Source organism: Mustela putorius, unplaced genomic scaffold (genome assembly GCF_011764305.1).
Source record: "Mustela putorius furo isolate JIRA1106 unplaced genomic scaffold, ASM1176430v1.1 tig00001009_pilon_pilon_pilon, whole genome shotgun sequence".
NCBI lineage: Eukaryota > Metazoa > Chordata > Mammalia > Carnivora > Mustelidae > Mustela > Mustela putorius.
In genome coordinates, this window is record NW_025421529.1 from 1,743,111 (window position 1) to 1,759,205 (window position 16,095).

Genomic DNA, 16,095 nt, shown 5'->3' on the forward strand with positions numbered 1-16,095 from the left:
TGGGCTATCCACATGGCCACTGACGTCCACCCATAATTCGGAGCAGGCGGCCTGGTCGTGGCCTGTTGCCTCTTACTGTGGGCCTTTCTGATCTGACCGGCATCACAGACACAGCTGTTACACTCCGTTCCCCAGAGGAAGGGCACAGGGCACCTCAGATAGCCCTGTGGCCAAGCACCAAGTCTGTCAAGAGGCAGAGCCAGGGAAATGTGGTTATTAAGGCCTTTACTGTGGTTTCTGCAGGACAGGGGGAGATAGGGCAGAGCTAGCAGGCTCAAGCTTGGCCCCTTTGCATATCTTTGTGGGTGGTGGGGTGCAGGGGCTGTCCCAGCTGTCTATCACCTGCCTGGGACAAGGAGGGCAGAGAGTGTGGGATGAGGCTGTCAGGGGGCATGTGGGCTCTGGGTTAGTCAGTTTGCACAGGAAAAGTGTACTCCTGGGTGGATCTGTTTCCTGTCCATAGGGCTGTCTAGCCCTAAGATGGGGCAGTTCTTGCTGGGGCCAACAAGTGGCAGACATCTGGGCAACAGGTTACAGAAATGGCGAAGTACAGTAACTACTAGTACTTCCTTCCAGAACTCCCGTCTCCTCCTAGCTTCCTTAGGGGGCTGCTTCTTTGGGTTCCTGGGTCTTGAGTCTCCCTCTCCTCTTCTTCATGTCCGTCCAGATGTCTCCATGCCCTGGGAAGTCAAAGCCTGTGATGGACCATAGTGGTGGGGAAGGAACTAAATGGTCTGGGGCATGAAGCCCAGGGCCTGGCTCCTCAGGAACCTTGACAGAGGTCAGGATCGGAGCCCTGCGCCCAGACACACTGCTGACGCCCTGCTCCTCGGGTCTTTTTGTCTTGTGCTGAGCTGGCACCCTGCCTGGCCCTCAAGTGTGCTGGAGAGACGGCTGACATCCTCATAGCTCAGCACATGCTCCTTGGAGTGGGCAGGAATCCAAATGTCCCAAACTGAATCCGGGAAGGAAGTAAGTTGGTGTTCTCACCCACCATCAGGGCTGAAGAGTGTCATGGGCTGATTTTGCTTTCCCGAAAACTCACTTTGGGGCCCCACCACCAGGACCTTGGCGTGTGACTGTATTTGGTAACAGGATCTTGAAACATGTGATTCAGGTAAGACAAGGTCCCAAGGCAGGTCCTAATCTGGTAGGACCTGTGTCCTCATGAGAGGACAACCACATGAGGACATGGGGGAGGAGGCTTTAAGAGGAACCAGTCCTGCCCAGGCATGGACCTCAGACTTCCAGTCTCTAGGATGGCCGACACTCGAGTCTGTCTTCCTCCTACATGGGCTGTGGTATTGGCATTGGAGATGGGATTTTAAGAGCCTGAGGGAAATCCAAAGGGGAATCTTGAGTCTGAAGGATGAACAGGGTCCAAAGCAGCCCCTTTATTTTTAAAAATTTATTATTATTATTTTATTATTTATTTCTTTTCAGTGTAACAGAATTAATTGTTTATGCACCAAACCCAGTGCTCCATGCAATACCTGCCCTCCATAATACCCACCACCTGGCTCCCCCAACCTCCCCGCCCTGCCCCTTCAAAACCCTCAGATTGTTTTTCAGAGTCCATAGTCTCTCATGGTTCATCTCCCCTTTCAATTTCCCTCAACTCCCTTCTCCTCTCCATCTCCCCATGTCCTCCATGTTATTTGTTATGCTCCACAAATAAGTGAAATCATATGATAACTGACTCTCTCTGCTTGAGTTATTTCACTCAGCATAATCTCTTCCAGTCCTGTCCACGTTGCTACAAAAGTTGGGTATTCATCCTTTCTGATGGAGGCATAATACTCCATAGTGTATATGGACCACATCTTCCTTATCCAGTCGTCCGTTGAAGGGCATCTTGGTTCTTTCCACAGTTTGGCGACCGTGACCATTGCTGCTATAAACACTGGGGTACAGATGGCCCTTCTTTTCACTACTTCTGTATCTTTGGGGTAAATACCCAGGAGTGCAATTGCAGGGTCATAGGGAAGCAAAGCAGCCCCTGTAGAGGTTAGGTCTATATACTCCTCAACGCCCAGTTTAGAGCAGGGAGTGACGTGCCCCGAGGGGGCATGGAAGCGTGGCAGCCCTGCCCTCCCACCTTGTCCTGTGTGTTTCCCCACCTGGAAGTCCCTGAGTCACAACCTTTTTTAAGAAACCGGTCATCTAGGGAAGGGAAGGTTTCTCTGAGCTCTGTGAGCCACTCCAACAAGTGAATGGAACCTCGGGTCTGTAGCCGGTGGGTCAGAGCATGGGTGATCCCTGCACTTGCAGTGGGAAGTGGGGGTGGTCTTGTGGGACTGAGCCCTAAACCTATGGGGTCCACATAAAGTGCATCACAATTGAGTTGTACAGTCAGACCCCCAGCTGGTGTTGCAGACTCGCTGGGCATGTGGGAAACCACACACGCTTGTCAAAGTGTTTGAGTGTCACAGTCGTGTGAGACTAAGGAAGAGACCCCAGAGGAAGCCCTGTCCCAGGCCACCCTCCGTGCCTCATCTGTTTTGACATCAGACAGCTCTCTCTTTTCTGGTCTAATGGAGGTGCCGACTGGCCTCACAATGTCACAGAAATCTTCATTTCTCTGCTGACCCAGGTAGGTGAGCATGCGTAACCACCTACGCCCACTTCCTTTAGGGTTTTCTAGTCGTCCATTCAGGTCATACCCTTGACTTACCCTTCCGCTGTTCTTCCTGTCTTGTTAAGTAGCAAGTTTCTGGCATTTTCTCCATGTTACTCTTTTCTTGGTTTTAGACAGTTTGCATTGTGCCTTTAATCTGTCTTCAGCTTGTCAACGTGGTCCAAACTACCCTCCAATGGATGGGCTTCACACCTTTTTGTCATTGTGGCATAACTGACAGGCAACACTGTTAGTCTGAGGGGTACGGCATTGTGGCTCCGTATTTGTATATGGAGCAAAAGGAAGACCCCAGTAAATCTAACATCCTCTCTCCAGATGGCAGCAGATTTTGTTCCTTGTGACAATGAGAACTTTCAAAGTCTGTTCTCTCAGTGACTTCCAGATATGCAATATACTATCATGGAGAGGATGGGTGTTCTTAATTCTGCTGCAGTTTGTTTCACTGCTTCTGCCTTAAATACCGTGCTGCTCGAGTTTTGCTGATGCTCTTTGGGGCCTCTGGGTGACAGATGTGTGGCCCCATATTTCTGTCTGTGAACTTCGTGGTACTTGATCCCAGACTCTGAGACTGGTGACTGCCTCCTGTTGAGTGACTCCCACTCAAGTACAAGGCCTTTACAACACCGTGTCCTTCTGGATCGAAGGGCTGGCTCCATCCTTGGTGGGTAAGCACAGCTGGTGCAGAACTTTATAGAACTTTTCCTCCTGTGTTGGGTGAATAATCACAGACTTAAGAGTTTGCCTGGTAACATATTTCTCTACTTTTTTTCCTGCTTCATGATTTCTGCTTTTATGTCCGTGTTTTTTCTTCAGGTTCACTTCAATTTACTCTTCAACAGATTGAGTTCAATGGGGTCTTCAGCGTCCGCAAGAAATTCCCACAGCGTGGGCACCTGAAATAGCACACTTTTTGAGTCAGTGTTCTGGCGGCCCCAAGTCTGAGATCAAGGTGGCACTGTGGGTTCCCTGCAAGGTGCGGAGAGTTCTCCTGGTCACCGGCACTCCCGGACACTTCTTGGCTTGTAGATGCATCCCAGCGATCTCTGCCCCCATCATCATGTAGCCTTCTCTCTGGGCATGTGGTCTGAGTTCTCCTCTTATAAGGACACTGGGCATGCGCTTAGCGACACCTGCGTTCAGTATGACCTCTTCTTAACTGGACCGCGTCCACAATGATCTTCTCTCCAAACAAGTTCAGGCTGGTAGGTTCCAGGTTACCTTTTTGTTGGATGCCATCAACCCATAACAAAGGGGTAGTTCCACCCCCTACCCCCATGGGAGTTTAAAGACACATTTCCTTTCAAGGGGAGCGTATCTGGGTCCTGCACATTTTAGTGTGCTGTAACCACTGTGCAAATCACTGCTAGGTATTTCCAGGTGCTCGCATTATCTACCATGTTTTTTTATCTTAAGCTCTAGCGAAGAATTTAAGGTAAAACTGATTAGAAATGTCAAAGCAGTACATTATGCTCTAGCACGAGCAATGCTAGATCAATGTAATGGTTAGCACAAAGGCATCCCGTTCCATCGTGAAATACACAAACGGCTCAAAATTCACACGCAAGTGGGTAAATACATATCCCTGCAGATTTTGACACCTTTTGCTCAGACACTAGGTAATCAAGTGCAAACAAAGAGGCAGATGGAAGAGAGGGGCAACACAGCCAAGAGCCTGCAGCTTTTAGGATGGTGACCAGCAGGCCGAGAACTCGCTGCGTTTGAGCACATGGGGCATTTACCATGTTCAGTCATGTTAAGACAGCTCAGTAAATTCCAGACTGTCCTCTTCTGTGTCCCTTTGGTACCCAAAGTCTGGTGGCAAATTCTATATATTGGGACACTCAGTAATGTATGACTAGATGATACATCAGTTAAAAAGGAGATCTTACAAGAAATTAAAAATATTCAGATTCTAATAAAAACAAATATTACCTACGAGAATGTACATGGCTGACTTATCTGAACTTACAAGTGAATACAGCTTTAAACACACACATAAATGCAAACAGGCTGAGAAATGATTTTACCAGCGCATGGTTGTGAATACCTAGAAAATTCGGGAGCCTAACTCCCATGGAACGACTATGTGATTACAATGTATGTTTGCTACCCACCTTTTTCTTTTCTCAGTACTTGCAATTTGTTTAATCACCAATATTCTTCTATTTTCTCCCTCTCTGATCCCAAAGTGAGACAATTTTTCTTGAAGCGGGAAAACACAAAAGGGAAATAAGGCCGTCTTTATTTAAGGTGGTCTCCTGGTTTTGTGGAGGGAATCATCCTGATGGCTGTGATTTTGTGCATCTCTTATGAACCCAGGGAAACCTTTTACTTACTTACCAATTTAATATAAAAGAATAGAACTCAGGGACAGCTAGATGGAAGAAACATGCAGGAAAAGAGATTTTACCCACTTACTCGGGGCACCTGATATACCTTAGACCCTGTGATGACAAGCAGAGAAGGATATGGAGCTATAATCCCAAGAGAGCAAAGCCACAGGGAATGACAGCCCAGCCACACAGGCGGCAGCTCCCTGCACTGAGCTCTTCTGCAGAGAGGATATAACCCAGGCACTGACAGGCGGGTGACACCGACTTCAGGGATGCAGGCAAGTAAGATGAAGCCCCAGAAAAAAGGTGGGACAGAGTGAGCGGCTCCGTATCCATGGACAGTTAGGTCTCAGCCGTCCCTTCCGTGCTCACCCTGGGCTCCATCCCCGAGACAGTAAAGCTGTATGAGGGAGCTGTGATGTGCCTGGATCTCCTTGCTCCAGGGGTAGGCAGTGGAGAAGGGGCAACCCCAGGTGCCCTTGGCCCCAAGGGCAGCCCCCCCTCCAGTGTCCCATCTCTTTGCCCATTGGGCAGGGAGTAGATGGCTTCTCACCTTGGGGACACTCTTTTTTCCAGCATCTGGGTTTCCTGAAGTTGTGAGCAGCCCCCAGTAGGGATCATCCTCCCAGAGGACCTGGGCCATGGAGGCTAAAGCGGCCAGGCTGTAGGGCAGCCGGCGACTATGCTGGTCTCTGGCCCTTCCTTCGCTCCCTTCCCTCTAGCCCTTTTGTCCACTAAACCTGTGTTACGGACCATGGAAGAGGCTACCTTCAGAAGTTCAGGCAGGAGAGCTTCTGAAGCTGCCTTTCGATGTTGCCAGGGCTAACTGGGTGAGGAATCAGTTGGTCCTTTCAAGGTATTGAAAGTCGGCCAGCCTCCGATTCAGGGTCCAAGCTGGGATGGGCACTTAGAGCTTCCCTGAGCCTTTCCTGGGGTCCTTATTTACTGTGGCCATTTTGCTATAAATTATAACCCATATATTGAATTATATGGATTGAGCTCTACTCTGTTTCAAGCCTTCCAATAGTGAGATGGAATTGTGATCTTTTGCCCATCTAGAGGAAAGACAGACTGACAATCCTTTGGAGCTATAGGCGTCCCTGCCGAACCCCAAATCACCCTGGAGAGCCTGGGACCCAGATATATCCTATGAAACTCCCCACTGCTGTTTCCGCTGCAGAAAAGCATCCCTGACCCATGAACCTCTTCGGCCTGGTGAGCCTCCCCAAGAGGGACCCCCAACCACCCTCCCCCTTCACAGATGTGTGTTGTCTCGCAAGATGGGGAACTGTCTTCCCTGTTCTAAGATCATATGGAGTCTGGAAAATCAATGTTTCCTATTTCTTTCTCCTTCCCAATCTTTCCCACTAAGCCAATGATCCCATCAAAGATGGGACATCAAAGGGACAAAGGGGCCATCCCTCTCCCATGTCTCAGTGGTGAGAGGAGGAGTGGAGGGTATTTGAAAATTATGGGGTCTCCTTGCAGATGGCTTGGGAAGAAAGCATAGGAGGTACAGGAGAAGTGGGGCAGGGACCAGGAGGGCGGATAGATACAGGCAACAGATGCCTATCTCTGGAGAGCATAGAAAATTAAGGACGGGTGGAAGGTCTTTTTTTTTTTTTTAAGATTTTATTTATTTATTTGACAGAAAGAGATCACAGGTAGGCAGAGAGGCAGAGAGAGAGAGAGAGAGGAAGGGAAGCAGGCTTCCTCCTGAGCAGAAAACGCGATGTGGGGCTCAATCCTAGGAGCCTGGAATCTTGACCTGAGCGGAAGGCAGAGGCTTTAACCCACTGACACACCCGGGTGTCCCCAAGGACTCTTTTTAAATCATGTGCCTTCTCCGGTACTGCACCCCAAAGTCCAGGTCTATTATAAAGAAATAAATCAAGCAGAGAGAGTCAATTATCATATGGTTTCACTTATTTGTGGAGCATAACAAATAGCATGGAGGACATGGGGAGTTAGAGAGGAGAAGGGTGTTGGGGTAAATTGGAAGGGGAGATGAATCATGAGAGACTATGGACTCTGAAAAACAATCGGAGGGTTTTGAAGTGGCAGGGGGGTGGGAAGTCGGGGTACCAGGTGGTGGGTATTATAGAGGGCACGGATTGCATGGAGCACTGGATGTGGTGAAAAAATAATGAATACTGTTTTCCTGAAGAACAACAACAAAAAAGTAGGGGAACAGCGGAGGTAGAGGTAGGAGCAGAGAAACAGTGAAGGCCAGGACACACGGCACGGCCCCGCGACCCTGCCGACCCCGCGCGATCCCAGGAACTCTAAAAGCCAACCTCTCGCAAAAGCAGTCAGACGTTTCGTGCTAGTCACAGCGAAGGCTCACAGGGCACAAGGGTGGAGCGGGCTACTTAGGACAGAGGGCGAGCCCCTACACCCGCACTTCTGCCTCTGTGCTTCCACTTTCCCGCCCAGCTCCCGTCCTGCCTCTCCGCGGGTCCTACTCCCGGGGGTCTCGACCTGCCCGCAGCCAGGTCGGACCTTCCCATCAAGCACCGGGAACCCGCCATGCAAATGTATGATAATGAGGTCGCATTGGCGGTGACTGGGAGAGCGCATGCGCGGCCTGGGGGGCGGGCGGTCTCGCTTGTGGCGCCCTCCTGGCTGGTGGCCCTCTGCGTCCCGCTCCTGTCGTGGCAATGAAAGTTAACTATTCTGATTCATTTTCCGTGGGCCAAATGGGACCTTTGCACCGAGTCCGATTTTTTTTTCTGAAGGGACGTCTCCCGTAGACGTGGGGTCGAACTGACGCCCCCAAGATCAAGAGCCCTGCGTCCCCAGCCAGCAGTCCATAAACTCCCTACTGTCCTCTGCAGCAGAGCTGGCAGGGCCTGTGCCCTCCCTCTGCGCCGCCTGGTTGGCGAGAACAGAACTTAAAGGAGGACGACCCCAAAGGCCATATAACACGTCAAACACGCGCGGGGAAGGCGGGAGAACTCTTACCGGCGTGAACAGCGTGGGTGAGGAAGAACCTGTTTCCTCTACCCTTCTGAAGGTCGTTGGCTGGGACCCCAGAATGAGCCCAACAAAGTAAAGTAAACACCCTAAGGATCCGTACCCGTGGGGCACATCCCTTGAAGGAGACCCGGGTGATGACGAACTGGGGATTGGTTAATCCCCAATCCCAAGGGATTGTTAGGACCGGGGCGTGGGTTGGAACGATGCCTTTGCAGAGAAGTGACAGGAGAAAAGGAAGGACGGCGAGCTGGGGCCAAGCGGACATCTGATCTGGGGACACCATATAAGGCCCAATAGTGTAGGTCCGTCTGGGGGACCCACCCCCTGTGTTCCTCAGGCCCTGGAACTGCTTGCTCATTCCTCATGAGTGTCTGCCTCTAGGCCAAGGAGGAAGCTATGGGCAGGCCTCTTCCTGCTGCTTCTGTAGCTCAAAATCCTCTTCATGCCAAAGTGGCCCCCACTGGGGGCCTGTTCTATTTACACCCTTCAGAATCCTTTCCTTATGTCCTCTTGGTCTACTTTTGGGTCAAAATCAAACTCCTTTGTCACAGTCTTACGGACAATACTCAAGAGTTTTTCATCATTGCCAGTGGAATCCCGAAACATTTTTTATGAATCCATTTAGAATAGGATCTTGAGAGAAAGGGAAGTGGGTCAGAATGCAGCCAGCTGAGTCAGGAGTACCGCCCATTTGTGGGGAGGCATTCTCTTAGTTAGTGCTTTGGGATCAGTGTGGTGGGAATTCAAGACAGCCAGAGCCTGGACAGTCCTGCTGTCTTGTGGGTGTTCATGCAATGTAATTCTGAGCAGTAATCCATATCACCACCCACTCTGATTCTGCTTCAAATCTAGAAGGGACTTTTCCGTTTTCTGGGTGGTTTAGAGGGAGAGCCTATTCAGCTTCTCTGCCCTGTCCACCCAACGCGTGTCCTGAAATAGCAACTGGGAAATCTCTCACCTAGAGGGTGCAGAGGGCCGGGGTGGGGGTGGGGTTGGAGAAATGCCAGGGGATCCCTTTAAGCCTGTCTTGGGAAGTGAGGAAGCCATACAATGCAATTTGGATTCTGATGGTCCTAAAGGGTGATGGGCTACTGTGGGGTCTTTAACCCGCAGGGGCTAACACGATCCTTGGGTAGAATTCACTGAAATTGTACAAAGCACCTGGTATCACAGAGAATGGCTTGACGGTGGGGAAAGTCCACATTAGCATTTGGCACAGATCTAGGGACTATGAGACAATATTTGCTAGTCCTTATTCCCAGAAATCTCTCTCACACACATTTTCTTTCCCTTTTTAAAAATTTACTAGTTTTGGGTGCCTGGGTGGCTCAGTGGGTTAAGCCTCTGCCTTTGGCTCAGTTCATGATCTCAGGGTCCTGGGATCGAGTCCCGAATCGGGCTCTCTGCTCAGCAGGGAGCCTGCTTCCTCCCTCTTCTCTCTGCCTGTCTCTCTGCCTGCTTGTGATCTCTGTCTGTCAAATAAATAAAATCATTAAAAAAATTTTACTAGTTTCAGGGGTAGAATTTAGTCATGCATCAGTTGCATTTAACACCCAGTACTCATTCCATCACATGCCTGCCTTCATGCCTATCCCCTAGCTACCCCATCCCTCCAAGCCACTCCCCTTCAACAACCCTCAGGTTTCCTACAATTAAGAGTCTCTTTTGATGTGTCTCCCTCTATGCTTTCATCTTATTTTTTTCTATCCCTTCCCCTATGTTCATCTGTTTTGTTTCTTAAATTCCACATATAAGTGAAATCGTATGATTATTATCTTTCTCTGACTGACTTATTTGGCTTAGCATAATACCCTCTGGTTCCATCCATGTCGTTGTAAATGGCAAGACTTCATCCTTTCTGATTTCTGAGTAATATTCCATTATATATATGGGCCACATCTCTATCCATTCATCTGTTGATGGACATCTGGACTCTTCCCATAGTTTGGCTACTGTGGACATTGCTGCTATAAACTTTGGGGTTTAACTCATGCACACATTTTCAAATGGATGGCTACAACTTCCTCATTCTCTATGAGTGGAAATTTGGAGGTCCCCCCCAAAATAGTGATGTGACAAAATTTCTCCAAACCAAACCAAGACAAATCAGGAAAAGCTTTATTTCCATTTTGACTTATTTTAATAGAACATATTTTTAAAAAAGGATTTCCAAAGGTTTTGAGAAATCTGAAGGTCCTTACATTGCCTAATGGTCTCCCAGAAACAATACTTGCAAAATCCAGGTTTTGGGAGTCTGCTAAATTAACAGTGAAGAAAAGTCTTCTTTTATGTTTCTAGTTCTTAGTAACTAGTCAGAGTGTTTTCTTCCCCCTCACATCTGTGTTCTGAACAGAAGATTCTAAACAGCTGTGTTTTGACTTCAAAAAGGAAAGAAAACTCTGTTGTAATAGAAACGTAATAGAAGAAAAGAATCTATTGATGTAGATTGATGTAATAGTAGGCAACAAATGAGAATTAGGCAAGATGAGACATTTCCAACATCCAACCTCATCAGCTGGGGGTGCCCTATAGAGACAGACAGGCTGGTATCTCAACTGAGAGGCCTGGACCCAGAGTTCTCCTCTCAGGGGAGACTTCCAGCTGACCATCCCCATAAGGGCCCTATTAATAGGGCAGATGACTGGGTCTGAAGTCAAACATCTGTTCGCCTAGGAGGAGTGAGCTGCATTTCCATGTGTTCATGTTTCTGCTGGGGTTTTAGAACATAAATGAGGTTCGGTGGGGTGAGATCTGGAGCTGATGACCCAAGAAAGAATTCTTGAGATGTCTTTGGGGCAAAATGGTGGTTTACAAAAGCATGGGACAGGACCCATGGGCAGAAAGAGCTGCTGCCCAGGGGTCTTGAGGAATGGCTGACTATATGCTTGGGAGTTGGGGGAGGTAAGGAAAAGGGAGGCTTCATGAGGATTTTTGTATATTAAAGAAGACTCACAGGATACCAGAGGCCTTGTTATTGTCAGGTTAAGGCCGTTTTCCACTCTAGCAAGGCATGAACGGTAAGACCGTTGGGAGCTTCTGGAGGGACACTACATTTTGTCCATCCGCTTCAAGTATCTGTCCATGGGCTACACTATAAAGACATTTAATTGTGTCTACATTCTCTTCTGGAAGCTAGGTTATTGATTGAAATGCTTTGTTCTTGTAGATTGCTAAGACATGTGTAAGCTGAGGGAGACTTAGGTCTTGTAGGATTGTGAGCTCTGTAACTATTTGGTTTTCCTTTAGGGCAGCCAGGATGATGTATGTAAATAACCAGGCTTCTAAGGTTATTCACACAGTCTCACAAGCAACATTCCTTAGCGTGACTGTGTGTGCATGTCCCTGTGGCTGGCTCACTTCTCACTACCTGTGGTGGGACACATCCCAGAAACTTCTAGCTACACAGAACAATCTACCCAGCAACTGCTTTTTTCTGTGAACTGACAGATCCTAGGGGGATGGTGGGAAGGGTGGGTGTGTGCTGTTTCTCCATTATATTTTTCTGTACCAAATTTCAATTTTATCAAAAGCCCTCTTAGCTTTTCTCTCCCCTACGTTCTTAATTTACCGAGCAGATCGGGTATGCTGGGCTTGAAACCCTCTTCTGACCATTACTGCACAGAACCAACCTTAGTTTACTAATTACACTTCTCATTTGCTGCCTTCTTAGTTCTGTGTCAAAATCTTAAGAACATATTAAACTGGAAGCAATGAAACTCAGAAGATTTTGCATTCAAATGGAGTAACAAGTGAATCTTTTTAAAATTTAAAAATTATGTAGTGCTAAATCACAGTGAGTTTTTAATTTTAACTGTGTGCTTTGTTGTTTTCGAAATAAAAGCGAAACAGAGCTCCATTTTTTATTTATTTTTTCTTTCTCTCTAAAGAAATGCTAATAAAAGTCCCGGGCCGGTAGCTCCGGGTCTCACTGGACCTCTTCAGTCCCCGCCTCTAGACTCTTCCACCAAAACCTGCGCGAGGCGCTGGACGGGAGGCCCGTTGCCCCGGGGACAGGGCGGTGGGCCGAGCGGGCGGGTTCCCGCGAGGAGGCGTGTGCACGGCGGGTGTACGGGGAAAGAGCCCACGCGAGGACGCACGTGCACGGGGAAAGGAGCCTCGCGTGGCGGCGCGTGCACAGCGGTTGCACGGGAGGAGCCCCCCTCCCCGTCTCCAGCTCCGCCCCAACCCCGCGTGGGCGGGGGGGCTCCTCAGCTCAGGTCCTAGCAGCTTACAAAAGACTCTTTCAACGGAGCCTTCATACACTAGTAAGCCAGTTTCCCTTTCGTCCGCGAGTCACGGACGGGGTAAGTGGAGATCCTGGTAAGGTTTCAGGACGCGAAGCTGTGGGCCGGCCGCGATGGGGTGTGGAGTGCTCTGCCGCCAGGACCATACGAGAAGCGCTTCCCTGCCAGGACCCGGAATAGGCGGCGCGTACCCCTGCCAGGACCTGGGGCCGGGAGCGCCGCGGCCGGGAACTCCGAGCGCCGAGTACACCGCTGCCAGGACCCGGCGCGCGGCGCCCCGCCGTCCCCGCCCCGCGCGGCCCCGTCGCCATCCTAGTGCCGGCCCTCGGCTCTCCGGCCGCGGTCTCCGTCCCCGTCCCTGCAGTCCGCCGCGTCCCCGGCCTCGCCCGCCCTCCGGCCGCGCCCTCCCCGAGGGCCCCCGCCGCCGCAGCCCTGGCGCTCCCCGCGGGCCCCGCCGAGGCCTCCTGCGCCCTGTGCCAGCGCGCGCCCCGAGAGCCGGTGCGCGCCGACTGCGGCCACCGCTTCTGCCGGGCGTGCGTGGTGCGCTTCTGGGCCGAGGACGACGGGCCCTTCCCGTGCCCCGAGTGCGCGGACGACTGCTGGCAGCGCGCCGTGGAGCCAGGCCGCCCGCCGCTCAGCCGCCGGCTGCTGGCGCTCGAGGAGGCGGCCGCGGCGCCCGCGCGCGACGGCCCGGCGTCCGAGGCGGCACTGCAGCTGCTGTGCCGCGCTGACGGGGGTCCGCTGTGCGCCGCCTGCCGCATGGCCGCAGGCCCCGAGCCGCCCGAGTGGGAGCCGCGCTGGAGGAAGGCGCTGCGCGGCAAGGTGCGCGCGGCGGGCGACCTGTGCGCGGAGCGTCCGCGTCCTCATCCACATCCCCAGCGCGGGTCCCCGTCCCGGACGCGGCCCTGTGCCCCTTCCCCACCCTCCGCTGGTGTCCGGTCCCCCACCTCCAACTCGGGTCCCCGATCCCCGGGCGGTGCCCTGTCCCCGTTCCCGGCCCCAGGATGGTGCCCTCCCCCCCTCCCCTCTCCCGCCCCACTCCCCGCCAAGCTGGGGTCCTGTCTCCCTTCCCCAACTCGAGTCCCCGCCCCCAGACGGTGCTCTGTACCCCTTCCCCCGCTCTTAGGGGCTGTCCCATCCCCGGACGGTGCCCTGTCACCCCCTCCCTCCAGACGGTGACGGTTTCCCCCTTCCCTACTCTGAGCTGGTGTCCTGTCAGCCACCCACAGTCATCCTCATGTACCATCTTCGGATTGTTGTACCCCTCCCCCCATCGGAAGAAAGCGTCTCTCTGCCGGCCCTGCCCCCATACCTCGCCCCCCAGCACCTCCTTGCCCTGCCTCCGGGTGTGACGTCACTCTGCCGCAGGGTTCCCACCCCCCCACCCCTCTCCCTGTGCCCCTTGAGATTCTGTCTGGTGGACCAGGCAGTGAGCCTGGCTGTCAGCCGCTGGGGTCCAGGGCACACACCTCCCCTCACTCAGATCGCGTTCTCCCTTGCTCTCAGCGACCCCCCCTCCCGCCCCCAAGTCTGGAAACCTTTGCTGTGCTGTCGACACTGGGGAGAAACCGGCTGTTGGAGAGGGGGGTTGTAACTGGGGCCCTGGACAACCCCCATGGAGGTGGGTCACAACATTATTTCAGAGTAAAGACAGCCGGAATGTCCAAACGCACAGAGACAGTGTGTGTGGTCCCGCCCACCCCGGGGAGGACAGGTGGTGGGTCCTGGGGTCCCTGTGAGCACTGGGGGTGGCCCTGGCGGGTGGCGGGCAGGGGCTGCACTGGGGCTGCAGCCGGTGGACAGGTGGGCTGGAGCTGGGCTCTGCTGTTGGGGGACCCTAGGCCTGGGGTCCATGCCCCCTTGAGAGGCCACTCAGCATTGCTCCCTTGGTGACTGTAACACTGGGGACCCCAGAACGTAGTCCTCCTCCAGTTGCCTGGTTGCAGTCTTAGCAGGTGTTTCCCCACCCGAGTTTCTTCTGGAGAGAGCTTCGCAGAGCTGCTGAGTTTTCTTGTGCAGACCCTGACCGGTCTGCCCCTGGATACTGCTCGTGGGACCCTCGGGGCCTCTGACCACACCCCCAGTAACCAGCGTGTCTTTCCAGGAGAACAAGGGGTCTGTGGAGATCATGAGAAAGGACCTGAAGGACGCACGGGACCTGCACGGCCAGGCGGAGTCTGCTGCCGCCGTGTGGAAGGCAAGTGGCAGAAGGCCTGCCTGCGGTCAGCCCAAGGAGGGGCCCCTGACCCCGCCAGGCAGGGATGCAGCTTTTCCCCCGAGGTGGGCGGGGGCGGGAGGCCCCAGGTGTCTGGCGGGGACACAGGTGAGCTCCCTTCCTGGCCTGCAGGGACACGTGATGGACCGCAGAAAGAAGGCCCTGACTGACTACAGGAAGCTGCGGGCCTTCTTTGCTGAGGAGGAGGAGCGCTTTCTGCAGGAGGCCGAGAAAGAGGATGGGTCCATGGAGGACGAGGACGCTGACCCTGCAGACCGCTTCGGGTCGCTGCTGCAGGTGGTGTCCGAGCTGGAGAGGAGGCACCGCAGCCTGGGTCTCAGCATGCTGCTGCAGGTGGGCAGCCCGGGAGGGGGATGGCCTCACCCCAGCTGCCTGGCTCCTGCTAGGGGCTGCACTGTAGGTATAATGGACCTGGGAGACCCTGGCCTCCACACACCCTCTCACCTGAGGGCAGGTCTGGCAGCACCTGTCCCTCCCTCCTCTGGTCCCCCAGGTGCCATTCTGATTCTTTAAAGGCCAAGGGAGTGTAATGGCCATGATAAGGCTCTGGCTGTGGGGAGATGTGTGGGGCTGGGGGGCCTGGCAGGGGCTGGGTCCCCTCTCATGGCCTGGGTCCTGGCACAGCAGCTGCCTCTCTCTCCACCTCCACCCTTCCCCCTGCAGTGATGTCCTGCCTCCCCGTGCTGGCTCCAGGCCCTAGAAGCTGCGTCCACCCTGGCCTGGCCCCCAGCAGCTCCTCCATCTCCGCCTTCTGGACACACAGTGTGCTCCATCCATGAGGGTCTGCACCTAGGTGCCCACGTGGGACACGGACCACCAGTGCCCGCCTCGGGTTCAAGACCATGTCCTTCAGCAGTGTCCCTGTCCCCTTCTCTGGGAGTCCATGTCCCCCAGGCTGTAAACGTTTTACCATAGAGACCTGTAACAGGGGTGTGCTCAGCCCCAATGTGTCACGATTCTGCATAAAGCTCTTGTTGCTGCCACTGAGTCTGATTGGCCTGGTGTCTCCGGGGCCCATGGTTGTCCCTGGGCAGCCTGGATCTTCCAGACCTGGTACTCACCCCCTGGAAATGCCACCCACAAAGGGGCTGCTCCAGGGGTTGTGCAGACCGTGTGTGCATCGGGCATGCCCACTAAGGGTACATTTGCGGTGTCCATGGAGACAAAGGGATGCTCACAACATCTGGGTGGGGTGAGGCGGGTAGGTAGGTCAGACCGGTTGTGGGCAGTAGCCCCCCCCCACAGCCTGCACATCCAGCACCAGCTCTGTCTTCAGGGTCTTTGTGGGGTCTGTGTTCAGGGGTCCATGCCCTTGAAGCTCTGTGCCCCTGTCTGTTTCCCGGTGTCTTTGCTCAGCTGTGCTGCTTTCTGTCTGCACCATCTGCCCCTCCGGTGCTGTGGTTTTTCCCAGGGACCTGCCTTAGTGTTGGCCTCTGTCTACCCCTTCTGCATGTGCACCAATGGCTGCTGACCTGAGTGTTTTTCCTGGGGAAGCAGAGGAACCATGTGGGTGTGGGTCATTCTCAGGCTGGAACACAGTGTTTTCTCTTGCTCTGCTCCTGGCTCCCTTTGCTTCACATTTCCTCCACTAGACAAGCGTTCCAAGACCATGACTTGTGGTCCCGTTGTCAGTTTGTGCAAATGATGGCAAGGAAGGCCATGGGG

General features: G+C 53.1%; 1 protein-coding gene across 1 annotated transcript in view; it reads left to right on the plus strand.

The window, feature by feature from the left end:
- The window catches only part of RNF187 (ring finger protein 187), a 34,425-nt gene extending 19,012 nt beyond the window's left edge, over positions 1-15,413 (plus strand). The window contains exons 2-5 of the mRNA XM_013050061.2: positions 12,375-13,016; positions 14,299-14,391; positions 14,542-14,763; positions 15,094-15,413. Coding sequence (XP_012905515.2) covers positions 12,375-13,016; positions 14,299-14,391; positions 14,542-14,763; positions 15,094-15,096 — 960 coding nt within the window. The 3' untranslated portion in view covers positions 15,097-15,413. The remainder of the gene's footprint in view (positions 1-12,374; positions 13,017-14,298; positions 14,392-14,541; positions 14,764-15,093) is intronic.
- The last annotated feature ends 682 nt before the right edge of the window (positions 15,414-16,095 follow it).